We start from the raw sequence: 26,545 nt of genomic DNA on the forward strand, positions 1-26,545 counted from the left end.
GTGTGAACTTTCCAGGAGACACACCCATAAAAACAGCAAGTGGAGGTGAGGGCCACAGACCAGGGGAGCGATGGATTAATGGCTACAGGGTTTCCTTTCAAGGCAATGAAAATAGTTCAAAATTATCTAATGTGATGGATGCACAGCTCTGTGGATACACTAACATGCAGCAGATTGTCCTCTGTGTGTCCATGTCCATGTGTGCTCACGTGCGTAAACGTATGGAGATGGGGCTGTACTCACATCAGATAAGTCTTTAGTCACTTGTTTTCTTTTTAACATTTTATTTGGTGTGTTTGCGTGCTCCAATGTGCATGCGAGTGCTCGTGTGACATGCATATGGGTGACCACAGTGGCCAGAAGATCTCCTGGAGCTAGAATTACAGGCAGTCGTGAGCTGCCCACCATGGGCACAGGAATCTGGACTCTTTCCAGAACCCTTCCCCTCTCAGTTTTTGACACCGAATTTCTTGTTAAATCTGGAATTCACTAATTTGGGCTAGACCAGCTGGTCAGCCAGATCTGGTAACCCTCCTGTCTGGACCTCACCAGGTGTGAGCCAAGTGCCTGGCTTTTAGGAGGGTGCTGGGAGTTGAACACAGGTCCTCATGCTCATGCGGCAAGCACTTTACCCTCCAAGCCACTGGCCCAGGCTTGAGCTGCCTACTTTGAAGGTAGGACTGTCCTGTAGATGTCCTACCTCAACCAAGCAGTTCCTGAAGACTGTGTTTGCCACAGGGGCTTGCCCTGAAGGTCTGGCTTTGGCACCTGGAGCACAGCAAAAAGGCCCAGGTAGAGGTAACTCTGGGGTGAGGGAAACTGAGGCCAGCTTGGGGAGTACACGGTAGAAGTGAGCATAGCTGCCTTCCCCTATCCTCTGGGACTGAGGCCAAAGTTCTGACAGGCACCCTCCCCAGCACTGTGACACCACTATCCCCAAGGCCTTGTAGATATGCCTCACAGTCACCTATCTTCTCTAGCCAAGCCAACTATCTGACTATGGCCTATCAGGTGGTGATGATGGCTCAGTAGCTTAGATGTCCCCAAAGCCACTGAATTTGTTCATTAAGACAGCCAGTTTTATATCTTATATATTAGATTACAACAAAATGAAAACAAACAATAAACAAACAAAACCCCCACAGGGCCGGTGAGAGGGCTCGGCAGGTAAAGGAGCTTGCTGCCAAGCTGGAGCTCAATCCTCAAACTCTACATGGTAGAACTGACTCCTGCAAGTTGTCCTATGACCTCCACATGCATGCTGTGACATACATGTATACACACATACACATATATACAAATAAATGTTAACAGGAACAAAGCTACACAGCCACACAGTACCGTCTGCCCCAGACCTCACTGGTTCCTAAAGCTTCCTCCGAGGCAAAACAGGGCTTTTCCCTCAGTGATTTCAGTCCCCTCCTCCCCCTTCCCCCAGGCAGTGAGTAGTGTCCCCACAAGCTTCTGATTGGCTGGTCTATGCCCCACCACCTCACTCCCTCTTCCCTGGTCTGGAGAGAGTTGAGCTGGTCCCTCTAGGGAGCAACCTGAGGTTTGTGGGCTTCCCTGTCTCTGTCCCTGGAGGAAGGTGATGCTGGTACCCACGGGGCTCCTGGCGCTGGTCCTGCTTTGGGTGCAGGCAGGAATGACCTCGGGGAGTAAGTAAACAGGCAGCTTTCTGCATTTTCTTCTTCAGAGTCTGAGTGGCATGGAGAGGGCAGCCACACTGATCTGCAGGAGTCAGGTTCGCCCCAAATGCCCCTTTGTCCCTCTGACCAATCTCCCCCCCCCCCCCGTTGCTTCACTTCACTGGGGGATAGAGGAGCTAAATTTACAGGCAAATTCCTGTCTCTCTTCTCCCTCTTTTGCCTTCCTAGAGCAGGTAAGGTAAGGTTCACAGAAGCTGCTGGGGGTGAGACCTGAACCCTGAGGGAGGGGTGGGGAGGTGTATGGTTGCTCTCCCATGCTGGGTGTGAAGTTCTGGAGTATGCTGAGGCAGAACTGCATGCTTCCTTGACTACTGGGGCTTACAGAATAGTACTAGAGTAAAAGACAATGGGACTAAATGGAATGGTGACTTTCCCAATTTAATTTTTTCTAAATGTGAAAGTAAGTGGAATTAATTTTAATAAATTTTTAAACTCAAGATTGTCAAAAATAAATATTAGAAAGCATCAAATGTCTGCATATCTCCATACTTTGAAATCTAATATACATTTTCTATTTGGTGCTTTTTAAACTTTGTTTTTGAGACAAGTTATCATCTTGTAGCCCAGGCTGGCCTCAAAGCCACTGTGTAGTCAGGCTCTATGGTCTTAAATTCTGTTGGTGGTGGTGTTATTTGTTTGTTTTTGGTTTTTGAAACAGGATTTCTTTGTGTAGCTCTGGCTGTCCTGGAACTCACTTTGTAGACCAGCCTGGCCTCAAATTCACAGAGATCAGCTTGCCTCTGCCTCCCAGGTGCTGGGATTACAGGTGTATGCCACCACACCTTTGTAGCTTTTTCAATTGGGACACTAAAGTTTCACTGAAAATTTTTGATTTGTCTTTAGATTTAGGGAGGAGGCAGGCACTATTGTTTCTAATGTGTTCGCAATGTTCTAGTACCCAAGTTAAGTATCAGACTCATACACTAGTGAGGGTTCAAGCCCCAGGAACCAGAGGTGACTATCAGTGGGTCGCAGGATGGCAGCAAGCTCTCTGTCTTCCCTGGGGATTCAGTAAACCCTTGTTGGCTGGCTGAGTGAAGAGGGGTGGATCTACATCAACCATGGATGTGAGAAGCCTTTCAGGCTGTAGAACACACATGGGTTTCAGTCCATTTCAGACCTCTTCTCAGAAGTGAGTGAGTCTGAACCAGGCATGCTAGAGCACATCAATTGAGGCTGGAGGACCACCAGTTCTAGGCCAGTCTGGGCTACATAGCAAGACCCTGTTTCCAAATAAATAAATAAATAAATAAATAAATAAATAGGGTCAGTGAGATGGCTCAGAGGGTGAAGGTGCTTACCACCAAGCCAGATGATCTGAGTTTGATCCCACACATGGTTCTGGCTAGTTCTCCTCTGATTCTACATGTGCTATAGCACACACATGCACACACGCATGCGCGCACACACACTCCAGCCTTTGTACTTGTGCTTTACTGACTGTGCCAGCTCCTGTGGCTGCTGGATCATTGGAGGGCTCTCCTGGTGTCTAGGCAAGAGAAGGTGTAGCTTTGCTGGAGCCATGGCCCTCTGGATGGGTGGGCAGCTGGGTGGAGAGAAGGGTGAAGGGAGAGAGGGAATGAGGGAAGAAGGAAGACTAGCACTAGCTGGTGGGGCTGACAGAACTCGCTGATGCATCAGACTTGGGGGTGTGGCAGAAGAAAAGTAGAGACACGCAGGGCTTCCAGGCCCACCTGCTTGAGCCATCAGGGGCATTGATACTGATGGTGGCGTCTGAACCGGGGAAGGGCAGGTTGGCCAAGGGGTCAGGAGCTGGAGAGCTCCCTCACTCCTGCCCCCTCTGTCTCATCCTCTCCTTCAGCAGGTGGGTGGCCCATGGTGCAGGGTACTATCCCAAGCCTCTTTCTCACGCCTTGCCCTGGTTTTGATTGTGCTTTCAGAAATTGCAGACTCACATACCAGACAGGAGGCATCCTGCATGGTGGCCTGCAAAGGTGAGTGCATCTCCCAGGGACACTGAGTCACACCTCTGACCAGGAGTCTTGGGCCATGGGGGCAGAGTCAGAGCAAGGGTGATGCAGAGCATAGCAGAGCTGCAAGGTGGGGCGAAGAACAGTCCCATAGGGCCTTGGCTGTGTTTCCAGAAACCAAGCCACCCACACAGTGAGTTTCCAATAGCAAGCCATCCCAGCCCCAAGCCATGCTTTCCCTCTGCCTTGGAGTTCCCAGGTGGATAACTGCCTTTGGCCCTACATCCCTTTTGTCTTTCGGGGTGGAGCAGACTGGAAAACTCTGGGAGAAAATTGGTGAGAAAGAGATAAGTGTCCTGGGGACCTGAGGCTATGACAGAGTGACACTGGACAAGGAAATGTTCACATTTCTCCATCAGGTGGGCTTATAAAATTCCAGACACCTCTATTCCTTACAGCCACTCATCCTGCTAGCAATTCCTCCTCACCCCCAGCAAGACCTCTAGTCCAGGCTGGCTACCTTTCCTGCCTGGATTATTACTAAAAGGAAGCTAACAGCCCCATTCCTACTTCATATTTATCAGGGTTGTAGAGGAGGAGCCAGGCTGCCAAGGTTAGTGTGTGTGTGTGTGTGTGTGTGTGTGTGTGTGTGTGTTTTGGGGGTGATGCATATGTGCTCATGTATAGAGGTCAGAGGACAACTTCAGAGAGTCAGTTCCTTCTCCCACCTTTGGATCCGAAGAATCAAACTCAAGTCATTAGGTTTGTTGGCAAGGGCCTTTACCATCTGAGCCATCTCACTGGCTGGAGGCTGCTGAGGCTTGAATGTAGCATTTGCTGAATTTCTATAAAATGATGAAAGTAAGGAATGCCCGCTTGAGGGGTGGGTGGTTGGGGAGATGGCTCAGTCAATAAAGTGCTTACCAAGCAAACATGAGTATACAATTCCAATCACCAGAATCCACATACAAAGCACCCGGGTATAGTGGTTCACACTTGCAGTACCATTTGCCTGGGTCCTGGGGTTTGCTGAGCTGAGCAGCCAGCTCACCTGAGTCCAGGACTCCAGGCCTGAGAGTGATCCTGTCCAAAGAGAAAATTGGGTTGCCGAGGAACAGCAGCCAGGGTGTCCTCTGGCTTCCACATACATGTGCACACACAGACAAATGTGCATGTATGCACATATACCCACGAATCACCAAGGTTGAGCACACTCTGGGAGTGTCTTTGTTTTCTTCTGAGCCCTTTACAAGGGTCTGCTGCTCCTTGCTTCTTCAGCCAGGCTAGTCTCTCAGGGTTCACATGGAGAGAGGGGAGTGGGAACAATGCTGGGTGACATTTGCTAGGGTGACATTGCTCCCTCCCTCTGGTTCCAGAGACAGCAGGGCCACATCTCCCTGTGGGCACCAGATACACCTACCGATTCTCCAGCAACACCAGCACCAGCCTGAGGGGGGCGCCACTGGAGACAAGTGGCCTGGGCCTCCAGGGCTTGGCCATCCTTGAAGTGCTAGGCCCATGCCAGATGACCTTATGGGTGAGTGTGTGCGTGGCTGGGAGGTTGTGGTGGCACAAGGAGTTGACACGGTCCCTGAATTTCCAATCTACCTAATAAACAGAAATCTTTACAAGGTATCCTCAGATTCAGGAGGTGAGGTTCCCAGGAAGGGGTGTGTGGAAGGGACCCTATTTTAGTTGCAGGTGATACCTCAGTGGCCCAGCAGGAAGAAGCAGGTGCAAAGGATATGGGGACAATTTAACTGAGGGTCCAGTGTGAAGGTCCAAGGTGTGGGTGAATCAAAAACAAGCCAAAGCCTTTGACAGAGTTGGACCTGGGCTGGGGATTGATTCAGTGGGTAAAGTGCTTGCTGCCTCCCCAGTAACCATGTCCAAGGTCAGGTGTGGCCATGTACACCTGTAACTGGGCTATGGGGAAGCAGAGACAGAAGGCTTATTGGAGCCAAATTCACAAGCTTCAGATTTTTTTTTGAGACAGGGTTTCTCTGTGGTTTTGGAGGCTGTCCTGGAACTAGCACTTGTAGACCAGGATGGTCTTGAACTCACAGAGATCCACCTGCCTCTGCCTCCTGAGTGCTGGAATCACCAGGCCACAAGCACCAGCACCACCAGGCCACAAAGCTTCAGATTAAAAAAAAAAAAAAAAAAAGTCGAGAGTGATAGGAAAACATTCAAAGTTGACCTCTGGCTTACACACACACACACACACACACACACACACACACACACACACACACACACACAGTCACACTCACACACATATTCACACACACACACACACACACACACAGTCACAGTCACACTCACACACATATTCACACACACACACACACACACACACACATCACACACTCACACACACACACACCACACACACACACACACATACACACACACACACACACACACACACACACACACACACACACACACACACGAATAGTGAATAGACTGGTGGAAACATGTTCAGCTGAGCCTCTAGGCCTGCCTTGTCATTCTTTCTGCTGACACTGGCCTTGTACTGCCCGGTCCACAGGCTTAGGATAAAGGTGAGCCATTAGATGCAGTGGTGTCAGTCCTGGCAGAACAGTGGGCTCAGTCCACTGGGTGGTTGAATTTTTTTCCAAGTATCAAAAGCTCCTTTGTACCCTTTGAAGGGGAACTGCTCACCTACTCCCGTGTGTCCTGTTATGGTGACTGTCCTGCTTCTTAGACAAACCTTCCTGTGCCATATACATGGCCTTGGTTTTCTCTGAGGTTCTGATGGGACTTGTGTGGCATTCTTGAGCTGGCTGGAGCACTTGCTGATAAGAGTTTCTTAAAAACTGTTGTGTGTGTTTCCATGTGAACCACAGAACAGTGTCTTTTGTGATGGTTCTAACTCCAAATTCTTTTGGTTGTCGTTTGTTTGTTTTTGTGTTTGAGAGAGGGTCTCTCTATATTGGGATGTGTAGGTGGTCTTGAGAGATCTCTAGGCTTCCTGCAGTCTGTGTTGCATCATCCCAACCCCCTGATGCTCTTTGCATGACTTACCTGGAGGGCTCTTTTGACCTTCTCTTGCAGGCCTGTCCAACATGAGCCCAAGGATAGCTGTGAATGTAGCCCAACACAAAACTGCAAATTTACTTAAAACATTCTGAATTTTTTTTTGCAATTTTTTTTGTGTAATTTGACTCTGTGGTTTAAAAGTCTGAACTTTGTAAATAATACATGCCAAAATGTTGGACACCCCTTTAAGTTTAATGGTATTATGCAGGCTGTTGTAGCTTGTGTTTAGTTATTTTACTGTGGTAAGATATATACAGCATGGAATTGTCTATATTAATGGGTTCGGTGATGCTGATTATGTTTATGCTGTCCATTTCTAGAATGTTCTCAGAACCTTAAACAGGCGCTTCAGTCACTAACTCACTGAATCCTCCCCTGGCCCCACCCCTCCTCTCCTGAGTCTAGGGATTTTCTTAACTTCTGGAACGTGGAGTCACCTGGTTGGCAAGCTCTTTCTTTCTTTCTTTCTTTCTTTCTTTCTTTCTTTCTTTCTTTCTTTCTTTCTTTTTTTCTGGCTCCTTTCACTGATTACAATGTGTTCAAAGCTTGCCTATATTCTAATATGTTCCAGAACTTCATTCCATTATACTCTGTCTTCTGGGGACCTGAGTTCAAATCCCCCGGCCTGACGGGGAAAGCTGGGCTTGGGCACACACCCGTGATTCTAGCCCTATGGATATGGAGAGTAGAGGATTCCTCAGGGCTCTCTGGCAGCTTGTCTTGCCCAGTTGGTGAGTTCCAGACTCAGTGAGATATTCTGGCTCAAAAACTAAGGTGAAGAGTGACAGAGGAAGACACTGACATCAACCTCTGGCCTAGACACACCTGAGACTCCCCCCCCCCCCCCCCCACACACCCCTCTAGGATTAAAGTTCTAAGATTAAAGGTGTGTGTCACACCTGAAGAATAAACACTTTTTAAAATTTCCTTTTTATTTTCTCCCAACCTTGGGTATACAGTTCATGATTTTGTGCATTCTAGGCATCCAACCACTGAGCTATATCCCCAGCCCAACTTTTAAAATTACTTTTATTTTTCAGATACTATGTAGCCTAGGTTAGCCTGGAACTCAAATGTGGCCCTTGAACCCACATCTTCCTGCCTTGGTCATCCCCAGTCCCACCCCAGGTCTAGAATTACAGGCACAAACCACGCTTCTCAGCTTTACATGGGTGCTGGGATCACAGGAGACACCACTCCACCGGATTCTTGAAAACCTATTTTTTGTTGGAATAAACACACATACCACCAACCCTGGTGATGGTGGGGCATCCTGTTGCATACCACCACATTTGTCTTTGGTAATTTTTTATATGTGTTTATAACTGGTTATGTTCTGGGTTCGAAATTAGCCCTCTAAAGTATCAGTTGACACTGTCACTTAAACCCATCTCATTGGCAGAGTCTTCATTAGTTTATTTCTGTGTGGGTGCACATGTGGAGGTTGCAGGACAACTTGTAAGAAGACAGTTCTCACCTTCTACTGTGTGGGTCCCAGGGATCGAACTCAGGTCATTAGGTTTGGCTGCAAGCACTGTCTCTTTCAACCACTCAGTCACTACTTATTTTAGTCTGTGGATTCCTGTCATAGGAACACTTCTATCAAACTGTAAGGTCGTCTTTTTGGGTAAAATGAGAATAAACTCGTGGCAGGGAGCAGCAAGCACCTGGCCAATTCTATTACTTACGACTGGAGTCTCTGGGTAGCCACCACCCAGGAATCAAACCTTCTCTCTGAGGTACGGACCCTATTAGCCTCTATCACGAAGGGAGTTGAGAGGCAACCACCTCATAGTACTCTTTGCTTCAGCTTCCAGACTTCAAGGTGACCTCTGTTCTGGGGTCGAAGGTGAAGGTTTTGAAGGAGTCAGAGAGTTTGAGGTAAGACCCTGGCCTGGGAGTTTGTGTATGATCCTGTAACCCCTTCCCATGACTAATGGTCTCTGGGTACACTAAGCCAGACCAGAAAACCCAAGAAGGGGAATGCTGAAGAGATGTCACTTTGGAGTGATGGTCAAATAAGGGTTTATCTTGACAGGTTTTGTTTGGAAACAGGATTTTATTGCAGCCCAGGTTGGCTCCAAATTTGTTACATGGTCTTGGTTGGCCTTGAACTCCTGATTATTCCACTTCTGCCTCCTGAGTGCTGGGATCACAGTTGTGTACCACCACACTTAGCTTATGTTCATGTTTTGACTCTGTCAAGTGATCTGGCTAGATCACCAATGAGATGGGAATTTTCATGATTCCAAATAACATGGTTAGGTGACTTCTTTTCTGGTGGAGGGGACTCCCCACTACTGCCTGCCACTCACTTGCAGCAGGTAGAGAGTTCTTATCTGCTAGCTACCCAATGGGCACAGCCCTTGTGTGGGTTTTGGGTGGCTCTGATCTCTGTTCCCCCTGAGGCCAGCTGGTCTTCCTTCCCCCATTGTCTGAGGAGGTAAAAGGCAATCTCCTGCCTGCCCCCTGGCTAAGCTGCCCTTTTGTGACCCAGCCAAGCCTGGAACTCTGCCTTATGCTGGTTTCCCAGGGCTCCCTGACATGGGCTCAAAGCTGCAAGGGCAGCCAGTCTGAAGACGGCCCCATCTGACAGATTCCTCTTCCTTTTTTATTGCAAATTCATTTGTTAAAAAAATAAAGCCTTTGTCTAGGAATACAGGGACAGGACCGGGTGGGAGATACTGGCCAGGGGCAGATGGGTCCCCTGAAAGGCTTAGGGGCTGTCTCCTCTAAGGGGCCTATTGTCCCCCACTCCTCATCAGAAATGCTAAGTCAGGGGCCCTGGGGATTGCCACTCTCCTTGAGACCAGACTGACACTTGTATTCTGAGAGAGTACCATTAGCATTTCTCTAAGCCCAGTGTTTGAAATCCCAGGCACTGCCTTAGGACCCCCACCCCTGACACCAACTGGAGAGGTAGGATACAAGGGTCTCCCTGGGAGGTGGAAATGGGGACAATTTTGTTTGCTCAAGGGCCTGTGTTACTGGTTGTGGGCTTGGAGTGTGGTCATTTCCCTTGGTCCTGGATCACCATGGTCTCCTCTCTCTACACAGGGATGCAGGCCTCAGCACCCCTCTCCACTAACTTCCAGGGACCAGGCATTGACCAGCAGTCCTACCAGGTCAGAGTAGGGCCCAGAGGCACAGGCTCAGTCCTGCTCCTTGGTACCTTCCTGGCTGCTGTGTGCAGCCCACACTCCTGGTTGCCTAGTCTGAATGATTACAACCTGGAATTTGAGAGCAAAAGCCAGAGCTCCTGCAGCTCACACCAGCTAGGCTCGGCCACTGTCCTGTTATACCAATTTGAGAACTGAGTGATTGTGAAAAGCAGACAGAGGCACCCTAATCAGTGCTTGGAAGAACAGATGCAGGGGGCAGAGGCCCCATATCCATCTTTTGGGTGCTGTCATGAGCTTTAGAGGAAGAGTTGGGGTACAGAAGAGGCCTGCGTGACCTGGCAAGGTGTGTCCTTGACTCAATCTGGTTCTGTGACGGTGGTCTGAAGAAGTTCTTACCGCTGTCAGTGCTTGAGGGGCTACTTGGTACCCACAAGGTGACCATCCCTGTCTTTTGTGGCTAATTGCCCTCTATTAGGGAGTGATGTGCCTTACTTGAAGTGCCTATTGTTTTGTTCTTCTTGGAATCCAAGATGAGCACAGGGTTAGAACTGAAAACTATTGCTATATCTCCAGACCTGATGGATGAGATGGGTTGTGCAGTGTAGCATGCTCTCCCAGTCTGTGCTCTGTAGCTATGATCAACACTATGACCATAGCAACTGGGGGAAGGAAAGATGACACCCTGCAGGTCCATCACTAAAGGACATCAGCGCAGAAGCCACAGGAGGAACATTGCTTACTGGCTCACTCTGTAGCTTCCTATAGGTGCTGTATAAGATTCAGGCCCATCTGACTAGGGACACAGCCACCTACAGTGGGCTGGGCCCTCCCATTTCAATCCTCAATCAAGATAATCTTTCAGGACAGTCAGATTTGGGCAATTGCTCAATTGCTCCCACTTCCCAATTGACTCTAAGTTGTGTCAAGTTGACAAGAGAACCTGGCCACGTGATGCCCAGTAGAGGTAAGCGGTGGTCCACTTTGAAGGAGTCCAACACAACAAATCATGCTTTAATTCTGTCTAGTTGCCTAGGGGCCCAAGTCTGGAGTCAATGTTTAACATAAAAACTGGTTTTCCAAGGCCTGTTTCACAGTGACAGACTCTCAAGGCAATTCCCATGGTTCTGAGGACTTTGACCTTGGAACCAACTGTGTGGGTCCAGATCTTAGCCTCTGCTGTAGCTCCATGCTGTCTTGTCTGTACTGAAGGGGGATGGTGGTGGTGGTGAGAGGCCCTCTGTGGTGTGAGGCAGGAGACTTTATCTCTGCTCTAGCTGTCTTCATAGCTGAAATAATGTCCATAGGCAGATGACAGGGGAAACAGCGTATGCATTTATATTCAAAAGCACATGGGCCCCTGAGCTCCGAAGTCTTGGAACAGGGAAGGGGAAAGGAGGTAGGTTTTTAGGAAATACAAATGGGCCTGAAGAAAAAAGATGGGGACCAGGTAGTACAAGCCTGTCATCCCAGCTACTAGAGGGACCGAGGCAGGAAGGTTTCGAGTTCAAGATCAGCCTATGCTATGTAGTAAAACTCTGTCTTTAAAAAAAAAAAGAAAGAAAGAAAAGAAAAGCTGGAGAGATGGTTCGTCGGTTAAGAGCATTTGTTGTTCTTCCAGAAAACCCAGGTTCAGTTCCTAGCAAATACAAGTGACTTACAACTGTCCTTGATTCCAGTTGCAGGAGATCTAAAGCCCTCTTCCGACCTCTGGGCACCAAGTACATACACAATGCACATACACAGTGCATATACGTGCAGTCAGGCAAAATGCTCATATACATCCAATTAAAAAGTAAGTCTTGGCTGGGGGGGGGGAGCAGTGCACAGCTTTAATCCCAGCACTTGGGAGGCAGAGGCAGGCGAATCTCTGTGAGTTTGAGGCTAGCTGGTCTATAGAGTGAGTTCCAGGACAGCTAGGACTGCACAGAGAAACCCTGTCTCAAAAAACAAAACAACAAAAACAAAAAACTCCTCTGAAAAGAAAGAAAGAAAGAATGAAAGAAAGAAAGGTAGAAAAAAAAGAAAGGAAAACAGAAAAGGGTGATAAAGCTTAGTGAGAGTGCTTGCTCAGCATGAGTGGTGCCTTGGATTCAGTCCTCAGTAATGCACCCCCCTACTCCCAGCCATAATAAAAAGTGGGGCTAGCTTAATTGGTGGAGTGTTTGTCTAGCATGCATTGAGTTCTGGATTCAGTCCCCAGCACTGATAGTGACACCTGGAGTAGAGGCTGGAAGATTAGGAGTTCAAGGCTTTGGGACAAAGTCTGCCGTTTTCCTGTGCTGGAGTTGCTCTTCTCTGGTAGGTGACACTGTAGGCGGTGGGGACCCTCATGGTTTCAGTGAAAGCTTTTCTGACATGAGTGGATTTCTGGGTGCCCTTGGGGTGTCATTTGCGGCAACAGATTCTGGATTCAAAGAGAAGTTTCAGAGCTCAGACTGATCTTGAGCCTCTTCTATATGAACTCACCTGCCTGTGGCTTTCCATGCTCACAAGCCCAGGAGACACCCTGGAGCAGAGAGAAGTGAGAAGCAGTACCTAGGTTAGGTGTTCCCTATGGGGAGTTCTGCAGGACAGAGTCACTGTAGCCCTGTGACCCCCATCCCTCCTCCCACAGTGCTGTGCTGGGCCGCAATCCTCTTGGCTTCATCTTCAGTGCCGGGCAAGTGCTCCACTTGTGTCCCCACCGTTCTGAGCCACGCTGGGCCTTGAATGTGAAGCGATCAGTTCTGAGCCTTGTACAGAGCTGTCCAGGGGTCCATGAATCCAAGACATTTGAGGAGGTGAGACCAGCGCCAGAAGGGAAGGGCAGCGGAGTGGAGGCGGTGCAGGAGCTAACCACTCTGTTGAACATCCCAGGTAGACATCCTGGGCCGGTGTCCCACCACATACCAGAGCCAAGGAGATCTGCTGCTCAAGACCAAGGACTTGTCGCTATGCTCCCTGCACACAGCCCACTCCTCCCTGAACACTCAACCCCTGCCTGGGATGGTAAGTGCACCCCCCACAGTTTCCTTTCCTCTGTTACACTCTCCCTGTCCCTTTTTTTGTCCCTCCCCCTTCCTTTCTTCTCCATCCTCTCCTCCTCTCTCCCTTCCCCCTTCAATTGCCTCTACCTCCCAAGTGCTGGGACTAAAGGCCACAGTGCCTGCCTCCCTCCCTCCCTCCTTCCTTTTCTTTTCTTGTTTCCCTCCTCCTCTCTTCCTTCCTCTCTCCTCACCCTTCCTGCTTCTGCTCTGCTTTCTTTATCCTGCTTTCATCCCTCCTCCTCTCACCTAAAATCATATCTTCTCCCTCTTTCCCCCTCCACATCTTTCTGTAACGACAGGCGTGTGCTCTGGACAACGTCCACCTGAATAAGGAAGAAAGGGTTGCGTTCACACCAACCTTTATTCCAGAGAGGCCAAGAGCCTTGTCCACACTGCACTCACCACTCCTAGCCCTTCTGACTGCCACATCTTTCCTGTCCCCGAGCTCCTGAATGCTGGACTTTCCCATTCCAATTTTCCACCCTCTTCTACCTGGTCTACTATGTCACTGCCCAGGTGGGGTGGGGTCCTGAAGCTCTTCTGTGGCCCTTAGCCCTTCCGACTGCTGCAGCTCCTGCCTGGGTCCCAGAACACGGTCTGAGTATGTGTCTTCCCCTGGTCCAGGCCAGTCTAGCTTCCAGCTTCAGCTGTCAGCAGAGCTTCCAGGCTGGCGTACTGCACAAGGCTGCCTGTAAGGAGCTGCACACAGCCGGACCCCTGTTCCAGAAGGCCAGGGCTGCGCACACACTGGTGCTGTCCTCCATTACACTGCTGAACATGACAGCCCGGGACCCGGCCATTACAGGTGACTCCATCCTTTCCGCATGGCCGTCACCATGGCCATGGTGGGAAGCCGGATGTGAAGACCCACAGAATTCCCAGATAGGCCTTCCCTGGCTGTATACCCCTGAATTGTCCCAGAAATGGTCACTGTCAAGAGCTAACCTCTTCTAGATGTTTCTCTGGGCTCTCTGCGAGCTCAGAGGGTGCTGGCTCTCCCCTCTCGCTGAATTGTCTTCAGATGAAATCTCCTGGTCTGAGCTTTTGTAGGAAATTTGTTTTAAATTCAATGACACTTTTAGTCTGTCTATTTTGTGGACAAATTGATTCAGGATTCTCGATTTTCTAGAAAGTCCCTGCTAATGTGAAGGTCCCCTGTGCTCTGCCTCTCTGTTATAGTGGTACATGGAAAGAGTTGAATAAGACCTGTGTCTGGGGCAAAGAAAAATACTTTTGGTTTTGTTTAGTTGGTTTTTGTCTTTTTTAGGAGACAATTATTCCTCTGAATAAGGAAATATGAACAATATACTTTAAATTTTTAAAAATTTATTATTATTTTTAACCTTTATTTTTACTTTATGTGCATGGGTATTTTGCCTGCATGTATGTTTGTGCACCACAAGTGTGCAGCGCCTATGAAGATCAGCATAGGGCATTGGCTCTCCTGGGATTGGAGTTCAGGTTGTGAACCACCCTGTGGGTGCTGGGAACTGAACCTGGGTCCTCTGGAAGAGCAGACAGAGTCTTAACCACTGGTCTATCTCTCCAACCCCAAGATTATTCTTACTATCACTTTTTTTGTTATTGTTTTGGTTTTTGAGATAGAGTCTCATGTAGCCCAGGCTATCCTTGAACTCACTGTGTAGCAGGAGGTGGCCCTGAACTCACTGGGATTTCAGCATGTGCTACCTTGCTTGGCTCTTGTTTTTGTTTTGGGGACAGGGTTTGTTATAAGGCCTAGGTTGGTCCCAAACTCTCCATCTTTCTATGATTTTTATCATCTTAGTTTCCTTTTTTCTGTGCTCAGGATTGAACCCAGAGTCTCGTGAGAGCTAGGCAAGTACTCTATCATCGAACCACATCTCTGCTCCTGCTAGAATTAATCTTTTTTGAAAAACACCTTAACTGTGGGTCTCCATGGAGAGATGGCTTATTAGGTAAAATGCTGCCATGAAAGCAAGAGCAAGGGACTTCAGATCCCCAGAAACTACATAAAAAGCCAGCTGGGGCCAGAATGCTACTCAGTGATTACACGCATGCATTGCTCTTGTAGAAGACCTGACTTTGGATCCCAGCACCCATGTTGGGTGGAGTACAGCCACCTGTAACTCCAGCTCCAGGGGATCTGGTGCCCCCCTCCTGGACTCCACAAGTACTGCTTACACATCCCAGCCCTCAGAAGGCAGGTGGATCTCTGAGTTCAAGGCCAGCCTGGTCTACAGTGTAAGTTCTAGGACAACCAGAGCTACACAGAGAAATTCTGTCTTGGAAAAAAATTGCTCATATCCACACATAGACAAATATAGGTTATTAAGAATAAAAATAAATCTAAAAAACAAAAACTGCTGGGTGGGCATGGTAGCTCACCTGTAATCCCAGTGCACAGGAGGCAGAGCCAAGGGCAGTAAACTGTCTGACTAGACTAGCCAAATTGGTGAGCTTTTGGTTCAAGTGAGTGTCCCAGCCTCAATACATGTAAGAGAGCAATCAAGAATATCTGGATCTTGGACTTCACATGAGTACATATGCATGTATATCAACACATGTGTGCACCCACATACATGTAAACATGCATACACATACCACACACACACACATACACATGCAAAAACCCAAATAAAACCCAGCTTTCTCGAGATGTGTTTTACACACTATGCTAGCCACCTCTTGAAGTGTCCAGTTAAGCTGCGTGTGGCGGATCCATCACACTAGCACTGGAGAGGATGAGGCAGGAAGCAGGAAGATTGGTGAGTGTTCAGGACAGCAAAACCCAAAGCAAAGCATAGTGAGTCTGATCCAGCATCGGCTCCGGCTTACTCAGAGGTGCACACCCATCATTGTGATCACTTTGGAGTGCATCACTTCCCAAGGCAAACCCTACTTAAAGCCATTGGCCCACTATGCAGCATGAATCTGGCCTCCATTCTTTGTCAGTGCTGAGTAGGACCTCATTGTCAGAGACATGTGACCTCAGCCATGGGTGTCTCTGCCTCTGTTTCCTCAGCTCTGAATATATGGTATACTGATGTTGAGGAAATGTCACACCCTTTAGCTAACAACCTGTGAATAGTGTTTATGAGTGACATTCATTCCCCTCCTCCCTTGTTCCACTCCCTTAAAGCCTGAATTCCCCAAAGATACAAGTCAGAAGCCAGAACCCTTCTTCAAATTCAGAGCCCAGATCAGCTGCTTGGGCCTGCCTTCAGCATCTTTTCCCTGGTGGTTGCCATGGAGATTAAGTGGTCTGGTCTCCAGCTTTGACATAAGGGTCCTCCTAAGGTACAAGTGTGATTCTGTTCTTGTACCTTGTACCTGTTCAGGCACCTGGTTCTGGGGATAGAGTTATGACATGGCCAGCTTGTTCCTGTCACCCTAAAGATAACACTTCTACAGAGAGGGGCATCATGGACAAACACACACAGACAAGGTAGCTTTGTTTTGTTTTTGGCAAGAGTCTCATGTAGTTTATGTTGACCTAGAACTTGCTGTGTAGCTGAAGATGACTTTGACTTTTGTTCTGATGCTTTTCCCTCCTAAGTGCTGGAGTTACAGGCACGAGCCACCGTGTCTGGTTTATTCTGTGCTAGGGCATTGAACCCAGGGCTTGGTGCACATTAGGCAAGCAGTTCCCAAACCAAGTCATAGCCCCAGGCCTCTCAGAGAAGAATCACCTTTGCTGAACACTGTTAGTAATAGAACCCAATGTACTCCTTCTGATAGATGGGTGCTTAGGTTACTTCCTGTCTTTGCTGTTAGCATTGCACATCCTCCTACCTGCTGACCCTCCCATGCCCTGGGAATGGGCACCTCGGCAATGCCTGCTATGACTTCGACATGTCTCTCTAACCTCTTGCCTCAAACATACTGAAGGAGGGACAGCTCCCAGAGCCCTCTGACTTTAAGGGTCTTGCCATCTCAGATACAGACTACAAAGATGTGAGTCCCAGCAGCCTGCAGTACGAATGGGAGGAGACACTGTCCCAAGCTACAGTGGACATGGCAGCTGCATTAGTGAAGAAGCTGTGTGTGGCTCAACCCACCAGCTTCGAGGTAAGTTTTTCCAGGCCCAGCCCGGAGCCTGAGCACCTCCCCCGTTCTCCCCTTCTTGCCCAGCTTCACCAACACACCCAAACCTTTACTTGGTGCTTGGGCCAGAAGCTAAGGACTTCATCCATGTTATCTAACTCAACTCTCAGGAAACTTCTTATCTCTGTGCCCATTTTACAGGTGAGGAAACTGGGCTTGCAGACTTTAGGGACTATACTCAAAGCCGCCTATCTAGGAAGTAGCAGACAGAGCTAGGCATTCACTAAGGCAGTCTGTTCCCACAGCAAGGTTCTCGTCCTGGGGTTATTTGCTGTGGGGGCGGGGTGCCCTGTTCATTGTGGTGTACAGAAGAAGCCCTCCTGGTCTCCACCAGCTGGATGCCAACATCTCCCCTGCCTGTAGTCATGGCAACCAGATTGATGTCGCTGGGGCACACAGTTGTCCAAGCTGAGGACTATTATACTTTTCTTATCATCTCACTGCCCAGATTCAGGGATAGGAACCGTGGAAAGCCATAGGACAGACCTGCTTCTCCTGTCCAGTCCCAGAGCGCTTCTTGACCCCAGGCCGTTCATGTCCCTTGGCACAGTGACTGGGACAAGGTACACTATGGGCCTGGGTCTCCCTGAGGCAGTAAGCAGTGCCTGTGCCAAAGAGTCCCTCTCTTCCCTAGGAGGTCCCTTGTTAGGCCTTCAAGGGACATACTAGTCCTCACCCACCAGATCCCCAGCCCCCGGGGAGGACAGAGCCCTGCCTGTGTTGCCAGGAGACCACAATGTCTCAGCCCGTTCCTAAGGCCAGTAGCCCCAGACAAGGTTTTTTTTTTTCAGTCCTGAAACAAAGCCAGGACTTGGTGTCCTATAGAGAGCAAACTCCCAGTGTGGCCCTCCCTGGGGGGCTGGTGTTGGTGATGTGGGGGGCAGTGGTGGGAATGGCCTAACCAAAGCTTTCACCCGGGAGCCAGGAGAAGGGAATGTGCCTGCCAGGGTGGCTGAGAGAAGCAGGGCGCACGTGTTCTCAATGAAAACTCAAGTTGTGCACATTTATTAAATGCTGGCTGTAGAGCCAAGTGGGTTTCTTGTTTGTTTGTTTGTTTGTTTTTCTTTTCTTTCTCCTTCTTGATGGAGCTAGGGACAGAACCCAGGATCTCACACATGCTAGGTAAGCACTCCAACACAGATTTACACCTTAGCCAAATGCCCTAGAGACCTTGGTATATTACATGGGCTTATTGTTATACTAGTGGTGGCTGCAGATAGTTAGGTGTCCCTAAATCCTGCATCCGGGTGTCAGAGAGGGAGAAGCAGGCCCAGAACTCTGAGGTCTCCAGATAGCATGGTGAGGTGATGGAGAGGCTCTGTGGCTACCCAAGTCAGGGCCAGCTGCAGTAGTGGCAGTCAATCTGCTTGTACTGCCAGTGAGTACCACCAGTGGAAGTGAAGACAGTGTGATTGGAGAAGGTCCATCCCAGGGAGGCAGTACCACCAGTGGAAGGAAAGACAGAATGTGATTGATTGGAGAAGGTCCATTCCAGGGAAGCTCCTTGCATTCTGGGGTGAACAAACTGGCCTCAAGGAGCCTGCTTTATGCTCTGCAATTTTTCTTTTTCTGTGTTTTTGAGACAGGGTCTTATTTTGTAGCCTAGGCTGTCTGGAATTTATGATGAACCCATTTGTGCATCTCAAATGCTAGGACTACAGCATGTACCTCCATGCTGGGTACATCCTGTGTTGTTCTGAGACCAAGTTGGTCTTGGTGGCAGCCATGCAGTGAGGATGGCATGTCCCACTTCGGTGATTCCTCAAGGTGGGGGCTTCATCCCTGCCTTGGCCAGGCCCATTGCTGAGCAGGCAGCAGGAGATGGGCCTAGCATGGCTCCTCTGGGCTTGATTCTCCCATGGCCTCGGGCTTAGGTTGCAGCAGGGACCTGGGACTCAAGGGAGGCTGAAATGGGAGGAATGAGTCAGTCTCCCCAAACTAAGCAACAGTAAGAATCACGGATATGCTTTGAAGGCAGCCCTCTGTCTGCTGGAGTGTTTGGACCCTCTATGACTGGGACCATCCCCCATCACTGTTGACAGTCACTTTTTGGTAGGAAAAAGTTCAAGGGCTGCAGGCATAGCTCAGAGGGTAGAGCACTTTTCCTGTATGCACAAGGCCTTGTATTCCATCCTCAGAACCATAGAAAATAAACACAACATGCAAACAGAAACCAGTGTGCCAGAAAGGCAGGCACAGAGGTGTGCCTGAGAGGCTGAGGAATGAAGGTGGTGAGTGTGAGGTCAGCCAGGGCTAAAGAGTGAGGCTGAACCTACAAGCAGAGAAGCTAACAGCAGGGCCTAGTGGTCTTTCATTCTAATGCAGATGCTGAATTCTAGGTCAGCCTTGTCTATCTGTATAGGAGTTCCAGGCCAGACAATGCTACGCGGTGAGATATTGTCTCAAAAAGTAAAAATTAAAAAACAAATGAATAATTTAGTAACATTTACAAATTGGAGACTGTTCCTTACTAACTATTCAAACTAGTGTTTTGTTTTTGTTTTTGTTTTTGTGGCCGTCACTGGATTGCAGCTGAAAAAAAGAAGTTCAAGCCCTTTGTGGCTGCTGGCCAAAGCAAGAACCACAAATGACGTTTCAGTGCACCTTCTCACATTTGGAGGAAGATCATGTCTTCCCCTCTTTCTACAATGTTTGATCTCTGCCCATTGGAAAGGGTGATGGAGGTCAGGTTGTCTGAGGACACCACAATGGCCAGCAGATTAGCAAAGTGGTTCAGGTGTGCAGAAAGAAACATGTCATTCATATTAAACAGCGTGGCAAGAAAAGGCTAATAGCACAACTGTCCTTGTGGGCATTCACCCTAGCAATGGGATTATCGCCAGGCTAAAGCTGGATAAAGTCTGGAAAAAATCCTGGAAAGGAGAGCCACATCTCGACAAGTAGGAAATGGCAAATACAGGAAGAAACGATTGAATCTCAGACACAACTTTTATTAAAGACAGCTTAAGTAAAAAAGAAAAAGCTAATGAACCCAAGCTAAGATTCATCAGGGAGCTAAGGAGGGAGCTAAGTTGGTAGAGTCCCTTTCTGGCTTGCACAAGACCCCCGTGCTGCAGAGATGGGTCATGGTAGTGGGTGTCTGCTGTCCCAGCACTCAGGAGGCAGAATCAGGAGGATCAAGATTATTCTTGGCTACATAGTGAGTTTGAGGCCCACTCAGGCTACTTGAGACTTGGGCTCAAAACAAAAAACAAAAAAACAAGCCCCCCAAACAACAACAAAATCCAAACAAACAAAACAAAACAAAACAAAAACAAAAACAAAAATAGCAACCACAAAAACAAGGGCCAGCAAAATTGCTCAGTGGGTAAAGGCACTTACCACACAAGTCTGGTAACCTGAATTCAGTCCCCAGAGCCCATGTGGAGTGGAAGGAGAGAGCCAGCTCCGAGGAAGCTGACCTCTGACCTCCACCGGTGCACCCTGTCCTGCCTTTAGATTCCATGGCATTTTTTTTTCTTTTGGTTCTGTGACACTGAGTCTCAGTCTGTGATCAGGCTGGCCTTACACTTGTCTTCCTACCTGAGCCTCCTGAGTGCTGGGATCACACCCTGTCTTCCTCCACCACATCCTAGCGTGGGATACAGAACTTACCTGTTGATGGAGTACACTCAGTCACTGTGTATTTTCTGGATGGAAAGCTGAGTGTGTGGCTTCACTGTCCAGATGTTCAGCTGTCTCTGCCTGGGAGCAGGGGATGACCAGGTGACCATGGGGGTCCCCTTTGACATCTTGTCCCCTTTGCACCCCAGGCCACAGAGATATTTCTGATGCTGGTGTCTGAGCTCCAAGGCCTTTCCGTGGATGAGTTGACTGCAGTCTGGCACCTTTCATCTTTTAAATGCCATGATGATCGGTAAGGAACTCACTCTGGGTGGAGGCTGAGCCACAGGCAAGTTGCCTCTGGGGATTCCTTGGTGGGGTGGGTATCCCCGGTGCTCTCTAGGGTCTTCAGATAGGGTATGACTCCAGCTTGCCTGTATGGAGTCCGGAATTTCTCCCGAGATTCAAGCTTTTGTGGGGCTGAGATTGAAGTCGATGGCCAACAGACAAAGATGATGTTGTCCCCCTGGGTCCAGCATTTGCACATGCTCAGGGATCAGCATCAAAGTCCCTTGTGTCCCTTTTGGGGAGGCTTCCCAGGTGTCTAGTATGAGGTGCTGCAGGCTGAGACTCTGCCTCAACTTCATCCTCACTCTCAGAGCTGGGGCCAGCAAAGGTGTGAAGGGACCCAGGGGTCTCTCTGAGGACCTCACTCCAGGGACTCCAGGCTGTGCTGGGTCACCTAAGGGAAGCCCCCTGTCCTTCATAAAATGACCACATAACATGAGTAGGAACACACGACTTTTATGGCCACTGTTGATATCCATTCACCGAACCCTCAAATTAACCCATGGCAAGTGCTCTTCTACTCTTTGGATTTGTAAAGAAGGCACAGACCATTTAGGACACTTGCCTGGAGTCACACAGCAGAGGAGGGTTATTTGTTTTTGCTCAGCTGGCCTAGAACTTACAGCAGTCCTCCTGCCTCATTCTCCTAAACGCTAAGATTATGGGCTTGTGCCACCATGCCAGCCTTAGGATGGAGACTTGAACCTTAGGGGCCTGTACTTCTCCATGGCAATCTCTGCAGACATTTTCCATCTGCCTGCCTGGATCTCTGGTTCAGATGTGGGGATGCCCTTCTCAGGTCTGCGTGTTTCAAGAGGGCTGGCATTCTCTTCAGTATCAGTTGTCCTTGCCACCCTCCCCCAGGCTAGCCCCACAGGTGCACAAGGGAAATGGTTTGGGGGATGGCCCTCAGCCCACAGCATGTCTCCCTGGGAAATTCCTGCAGCCCTGGAGCAAGTCTTTGTCACCATGTTCCCATCTCACAGTTATCATCCACAGAACAGATGGTGTGGGGAATGATGGAGGCACCTCTGTCTCCACCTGTCCACCCTACAGTCCCCTGCAGCTGGAGCCCATGGGTGGTGGCTATGACCTGAGAACCTCTCCATACAATCATTGTTCCCACTCCAGACACTGCCACCCCCCATACAACAGGACACCTCAAAATCTTTTTGAAGACTTCTAACCTTTTTCTCAGTCTTAATAAAAATAGACAAGGACAATAAATCCCTTGTATATAATAAATAAACCCTAGGCCCAGCCTTGAAATCTCAGCTAAATTGGAGGCTGGGGCAGGGGGATCATGAATCCAAGGCTGGCCTGGGTATAGAGTGAGTTCAAGGCCAGCCTAAGCAATACAGTGAGATTCTGTCTCAAAATGAAAAACCAAACCAATGCAGGACACTACCACAGGATAGAGCTTACCTTGTATGCAAAGCCCTGGGCCCCATTCCCAGCACTGTGAAATAAGACAGTAAGTGAAATAAGACTGAAATAATCAGTCAAGCCACACATTCATTGGTGTTGGGCTGAGAACATAAGATGGCTAGATAGAAGTTACTTACTAGCCCATCTAGGGCTTCATCATCCCCATACCATCCCCTTGGTGGGTCTTGGCGGAAGGTAAACAAGGCTCTTGCATTTGCTAGCTGGTCATAGCAAGAGGAACCCAGGCCTAGCATGGCTCCTTCCTCGGAGAGTTCAGGCCTGTCCCTCCCTTGTCCCCAGCCTTGGCTTGTCCCCATGTGAACAAAGGCTGCAGCAAGGTCAGTGACACAGCACTGTTACTGTGTCACTCCACAGGCATCCGCTGGTAGACGCTTTGCCCTCCTGTGGCACCCAGAACTGTGTGGGCCTCATGAAGCAGCTCATCTTGGCTGGGGAGGTGGAGGCAGACCAGGCTGAGGCATGGCTGTGGTCACTGGCCTTCATCCCAGAGCCCACAGATGCCATGGTGCATACACTGCTGGTGAGTCTGCCCCCCACTCTCAGCCCCTACCTCCCTCCCTCCTTGGCTGGGTTGCTGAACACATGAGGGGTGATCTGCTCCTATCCTAGAATTGTGTATTCCTTCCATGGCCCAGGAATGGAACTGAACCATGGTACCATATTCAAGGCAGGATTTACTATCAGTCTGGTTTTCATATGGAGGGAGCAGAGCTTGGTGTATATTCCAGGCTGTCCTGGAACTTGTTATGGAGCCCAGGCTGTCCTCAAACTATGCACTGTCCTGCCTCTGCCTCCCAAGTGCTAGAACTAGATGTGTGCCACCAAACCAGTGAGATCTGGATTTGAATTTCAGTGACGTATATCCCTGATGTATGACGTGGGTCAGCCTCTCTGGGCCTTTCTAAAAAATGTGCACATGGATGCATGTTTTATATGTGTGTGGGCTCAGGTTTTCATGTGGGTGGATATAGGTTTACATGTGTATGGATGTGCATGTGTGTGGGTTTGGGTTTACATGTGTATGGGTGTGGGTTTGCATGTGTGTGGGTTTGGGTTACATGCGTGCGGGTGCATGTTCATAGAGGCAACCCAGAACTCACTGATGCAGGCTAGTCCTGCCTCTGTATAGCCAGCTTACTCTGAGGATCCTGACTTTTCCTTTTGAATGCTGCAATTACAGGTGGGCCACCACTCCCAACAGGATTAATGTGGGGCTGTCCCTGAGCCATCTCCTTAGCCCTCTGAGACTGGTTTTTGGTATGGGAACTAAGGATGGACCTAGTTTTTTTGACTTAGGCTTGTGGTAAGAAATGATATGCTGTATGTAAAGCAATTATAAGGACCCCTGTAGAGCTGAAGAGATAGCTTAGTGGTTGGGAGCACTGGTTGTCTTTGCCAAACCTTCACAGGGTGACTCACAACTAGTTCAAGTTCCAGAGGATCTTCTGATCATGACAGATGGCATATGCGCACACAGGCACACTCACTCACATACACAATTAAAAATATCAGAGCGGCTATTTTTATAAACAGATTTATTTGGGAGTGCTGCAATTGGGAATCCCTGTGAAACTAGCCATCAGTTTCCATCAGTGAGCTACATTCCCTCTTACATTCCCTAAGAGGTAGGTGCTGTCACCATTCCAAATTCACAGATGGAAAAGCTCAGGTCCCCAGGCAGAGCAGCTTGCCCACATTGGGATCCTGCTCTGTCATTCTGCTCCAGCCTCTGCATCCTTGTTGGCCTCAGGGGCAGAGGGGCCTCTTGAGGCTCCCATACCACTATCCCAGGCTGGAAGCAGATGAGGGACCAGCAGCCAGCACTTGTGGCACACTCAATAATGGCTGGGGCTAGTCAGCCAGAGTCCCCTGCAGCATCATGATGACGAGGATCAGGGTATCTCTGAGCCTCGGCAGCTTTTTGGATATAGCCACCTATCCAGGGGTGTACAGGGAGCACCCAACCCCTTGACCCTGGAGTTGCTTCCACAGGCTATGTGTTGGCTCTGGTCAGCAGGACACAAATATGGGTACCAAGCCATACCTGAGCCTGGACCCTGAGATGAGTCACAACCCATAGCCCAGCAGGTGACGCACTGGTCATGATCACCATCCAAGGGTGCCTACACTAAGACAGGCTTGGGCAGGGCTGGCTAGCTAAAAATAGCCTTGCCTCCCTTCCCTTCCCTCCCTCCCCTCCCTCCCTCCCCTCCCTCCCCTCCCTTCCCTCCCTCCCCCAGGCATCTGTTCTTTGTGTCGTGTGGATGCAGTGTCATAGACATTGTCATTTCCAGCATGAGCTGAGCTTCCCTGTCTGTCTGGTGGGGCTGTGCTGTGCATCAGGAGCTAGCTGGGAAAAGCGAGTGGGTGGGACCCAGTATGAGGAAAGCCTGGAAGTGGAGCTACTGGGGTGTTGGTCAAGGCCACAACAAATACCTTTTTCTCCTTCAAGGTAGAGTGAATCTATCTGATGCTTCCGTGTCTCTAATTTTTGAAAATTTAGTCTATGAACATGTTTTTAATTTTTAAAAAGTTATGGTTACTTCTGTGTATGTGAGGCACATGTGCGGGTGCCAGGGTACAGCTTTGGACAGTCCTTTCGTTCCACCGTGGTGTCCAGGATCAGCTCAGCTCACCAGGCCTGCAGGTCTTCACCCACCCGCCACCTCTGCACCTCTGTTCTGCAACATTGACAAGTAAAAAAAAACAAAAAACAAAAAACAAAAACAAAAGCCAGAGTGTGCTTTAAGGCTATATGTATGTGTGTTCATTTTCACAGAAGACACATGCTGAGATGCATGTTCCAGGGTTCATGCACTCTGAGATGCACACACACATACACATACATACACACAGAGACACATCTGCACATACACATTCATACACATACATCTTTATATACACTCATACACATACACACATAACACATTTACACATAACACACATCCACACACAAATATACACATGCCAACATTCACACATACACACTTTTACACATTTACACATACAAATTTCATATACATATTCTCTCTCTTTTACATACAAACACCCATAAATATAAATGCTGAAATTCCAAAACACCTGCTGGTAGAGAGGTGCACTGGTGCCCACCCTCATGTGAATACCTTGTGCCTTGCATACTCGTGTGAACCAGCAGGCAATCTTGCAAGCACAGCAGAACAGAGACCACCACCCCCTTACCCCACTCGGTCAGCACTGGACGGTCTCAGGCTAACATTACACAAACTCAGGGCCCTAGAGCTCACTTTCCATCCTTCCTTCCTTCCTTCCTTCCTTCCTTCCTTCCTTCCTTCCTTCCCTCTCTCCCTTTCCCTTCCTTCCCCTTCCTTCCTTCCTTCCTTCCTTCCTTCCTTCCTTCCTTTCTTTCTTTCTTTCTTTCTTTCTTTCTTTCTTTCTTTCTTTCTTTCTTTCTTTCTTTCTGACTCAGCCCAGAGCTGTTCTGAGAAGCAGCAAGAGCTGAACCTGGGAACCCAACCCCAGGGTTAAGGCAGGGCTTCATCACCTATAAGCTGGGCAATGTGAGGCAGGTCACTTCCTCTCTCTGAGAGGCTTCTACAACAGCTAAACAGCATTGATAAGAAAGTGGATGGAAAAGAGGTAATGGCAGAAGAGGCTGGTGTGCAGTGAGAGCAGGGCATGAGTTGGAGACTGGCCGTGTGTGCTGCAAGGCACATTGGGTGCAGGAGCCTGTTGCTAGGTTCACAGGCAGCTTTTGAGCTGGTGGTTAGGCTACCATAGTCCGACAATCAAGAGACCCAAACTTGCATTTAGAGAAATTTCATACTTCCAAGAAGCCTTCTGGCAGCCCTAGAGGACCAGTTGTCTTCATGACACACCTGAGTTGACTCCAACCCCCAGCCCAGACCTCTCAGTTCTCCTGGGGTGCCTCCCTGGGTACACAGAGGGACTCTTGCCCTCTTGGGGATCTTCTGGTCTCTGGACGAGGATTTCTCTCTTATGCAGCTGCCTGGGTGCGAGTGCATCAGTCTGTTCAGGTCACTGGCTCATGTGATCCACTTGGTGCACAGAGAACTTTGCCTCATTTCTTGCTCATAGAAGAGTGCAGGAGTTGTTCTGCCAGGTGGGATGGGGCCTGACCCTGTGGTCGGGATTCTCCACGTAACTTCTGTTTAGGGACTTTTACCTTGCTGGCGGCTTGGACCAGGGTCATGCAACTCAGTGCTGGTGGTGTAGGGTGGGATGAGGTAACTGTTGTGGGTGTC

General features: G+C 49.0%; 1 protein-coding gene and 1 pseudogene across 1 annotated transcript in view; both read left to right on the plus strand.

The window, feature by feature from the left end:
• Nucleotides 1-1,496: 1,496 nt before the first annotated feature.
• The window catches only part of LOC103163831, a 108,247-nt gene continuing 83,198 nt past the window's right edge, over nt 1,497-26,545 (plus strand). The window contains exons 1-10 of the mRNA XM_027424790.2: nt 1,497-1,658; nt 3,611-3,664; nt 5,017-5,177; nt 8,517-8,587; nt 12,443-12,608; nt 12,685-12,816; nt 13,479-13,659; nt 16,774-16,904; nt 20,714-20,817; nt 22,656-22,821. Coding sequence (XP_027280591.2) covers nt 1,592-1,658; nt 3,611-3,664; nt 5,017-5,177; nt 8,517-8,587; nt 12,443-12,608; nt 12,685-12,816; nt 13,479-13,659; nt 16,774-16,904; nt 20,714-20,817; nt 22,656-22,821 — 1,233 coding nt within the window. The 5' untranslated portion in view covers nt 1,497-1,591. The remainder of the gene's footprint in view (nt 1,659-3,610; nt 3,665-5,016; nt 5,178-8,516; nt 8,588-12,442; nt 12,609-12,684; nt 12,817-13,478; nt 13,660-16,773; nt 16,905-20,713; nt 20,818-22,655; nt 22,822-26,545) is intronic.
• Nucleotides 19,320-19,897, plus strand: LOC107978821 (annotated as a pseudogene).

Source organism: Cricetulus griseus, chromosome 7 (genome assembly GCF_003668045.3).
Source record: "Cricetulus griseus strain 17A/GY chromosome 7, alternate assembly CriGri-PICRH-1.0, whole genome shotgun sequence".
Classification (NCBI taxonomy): domain Eukaryota; kingdom Metazoa; phylum Chordata; class Mammalia; order Rodentia; family Cricetidae; genus Cricetulus; species Cricetulus griseus.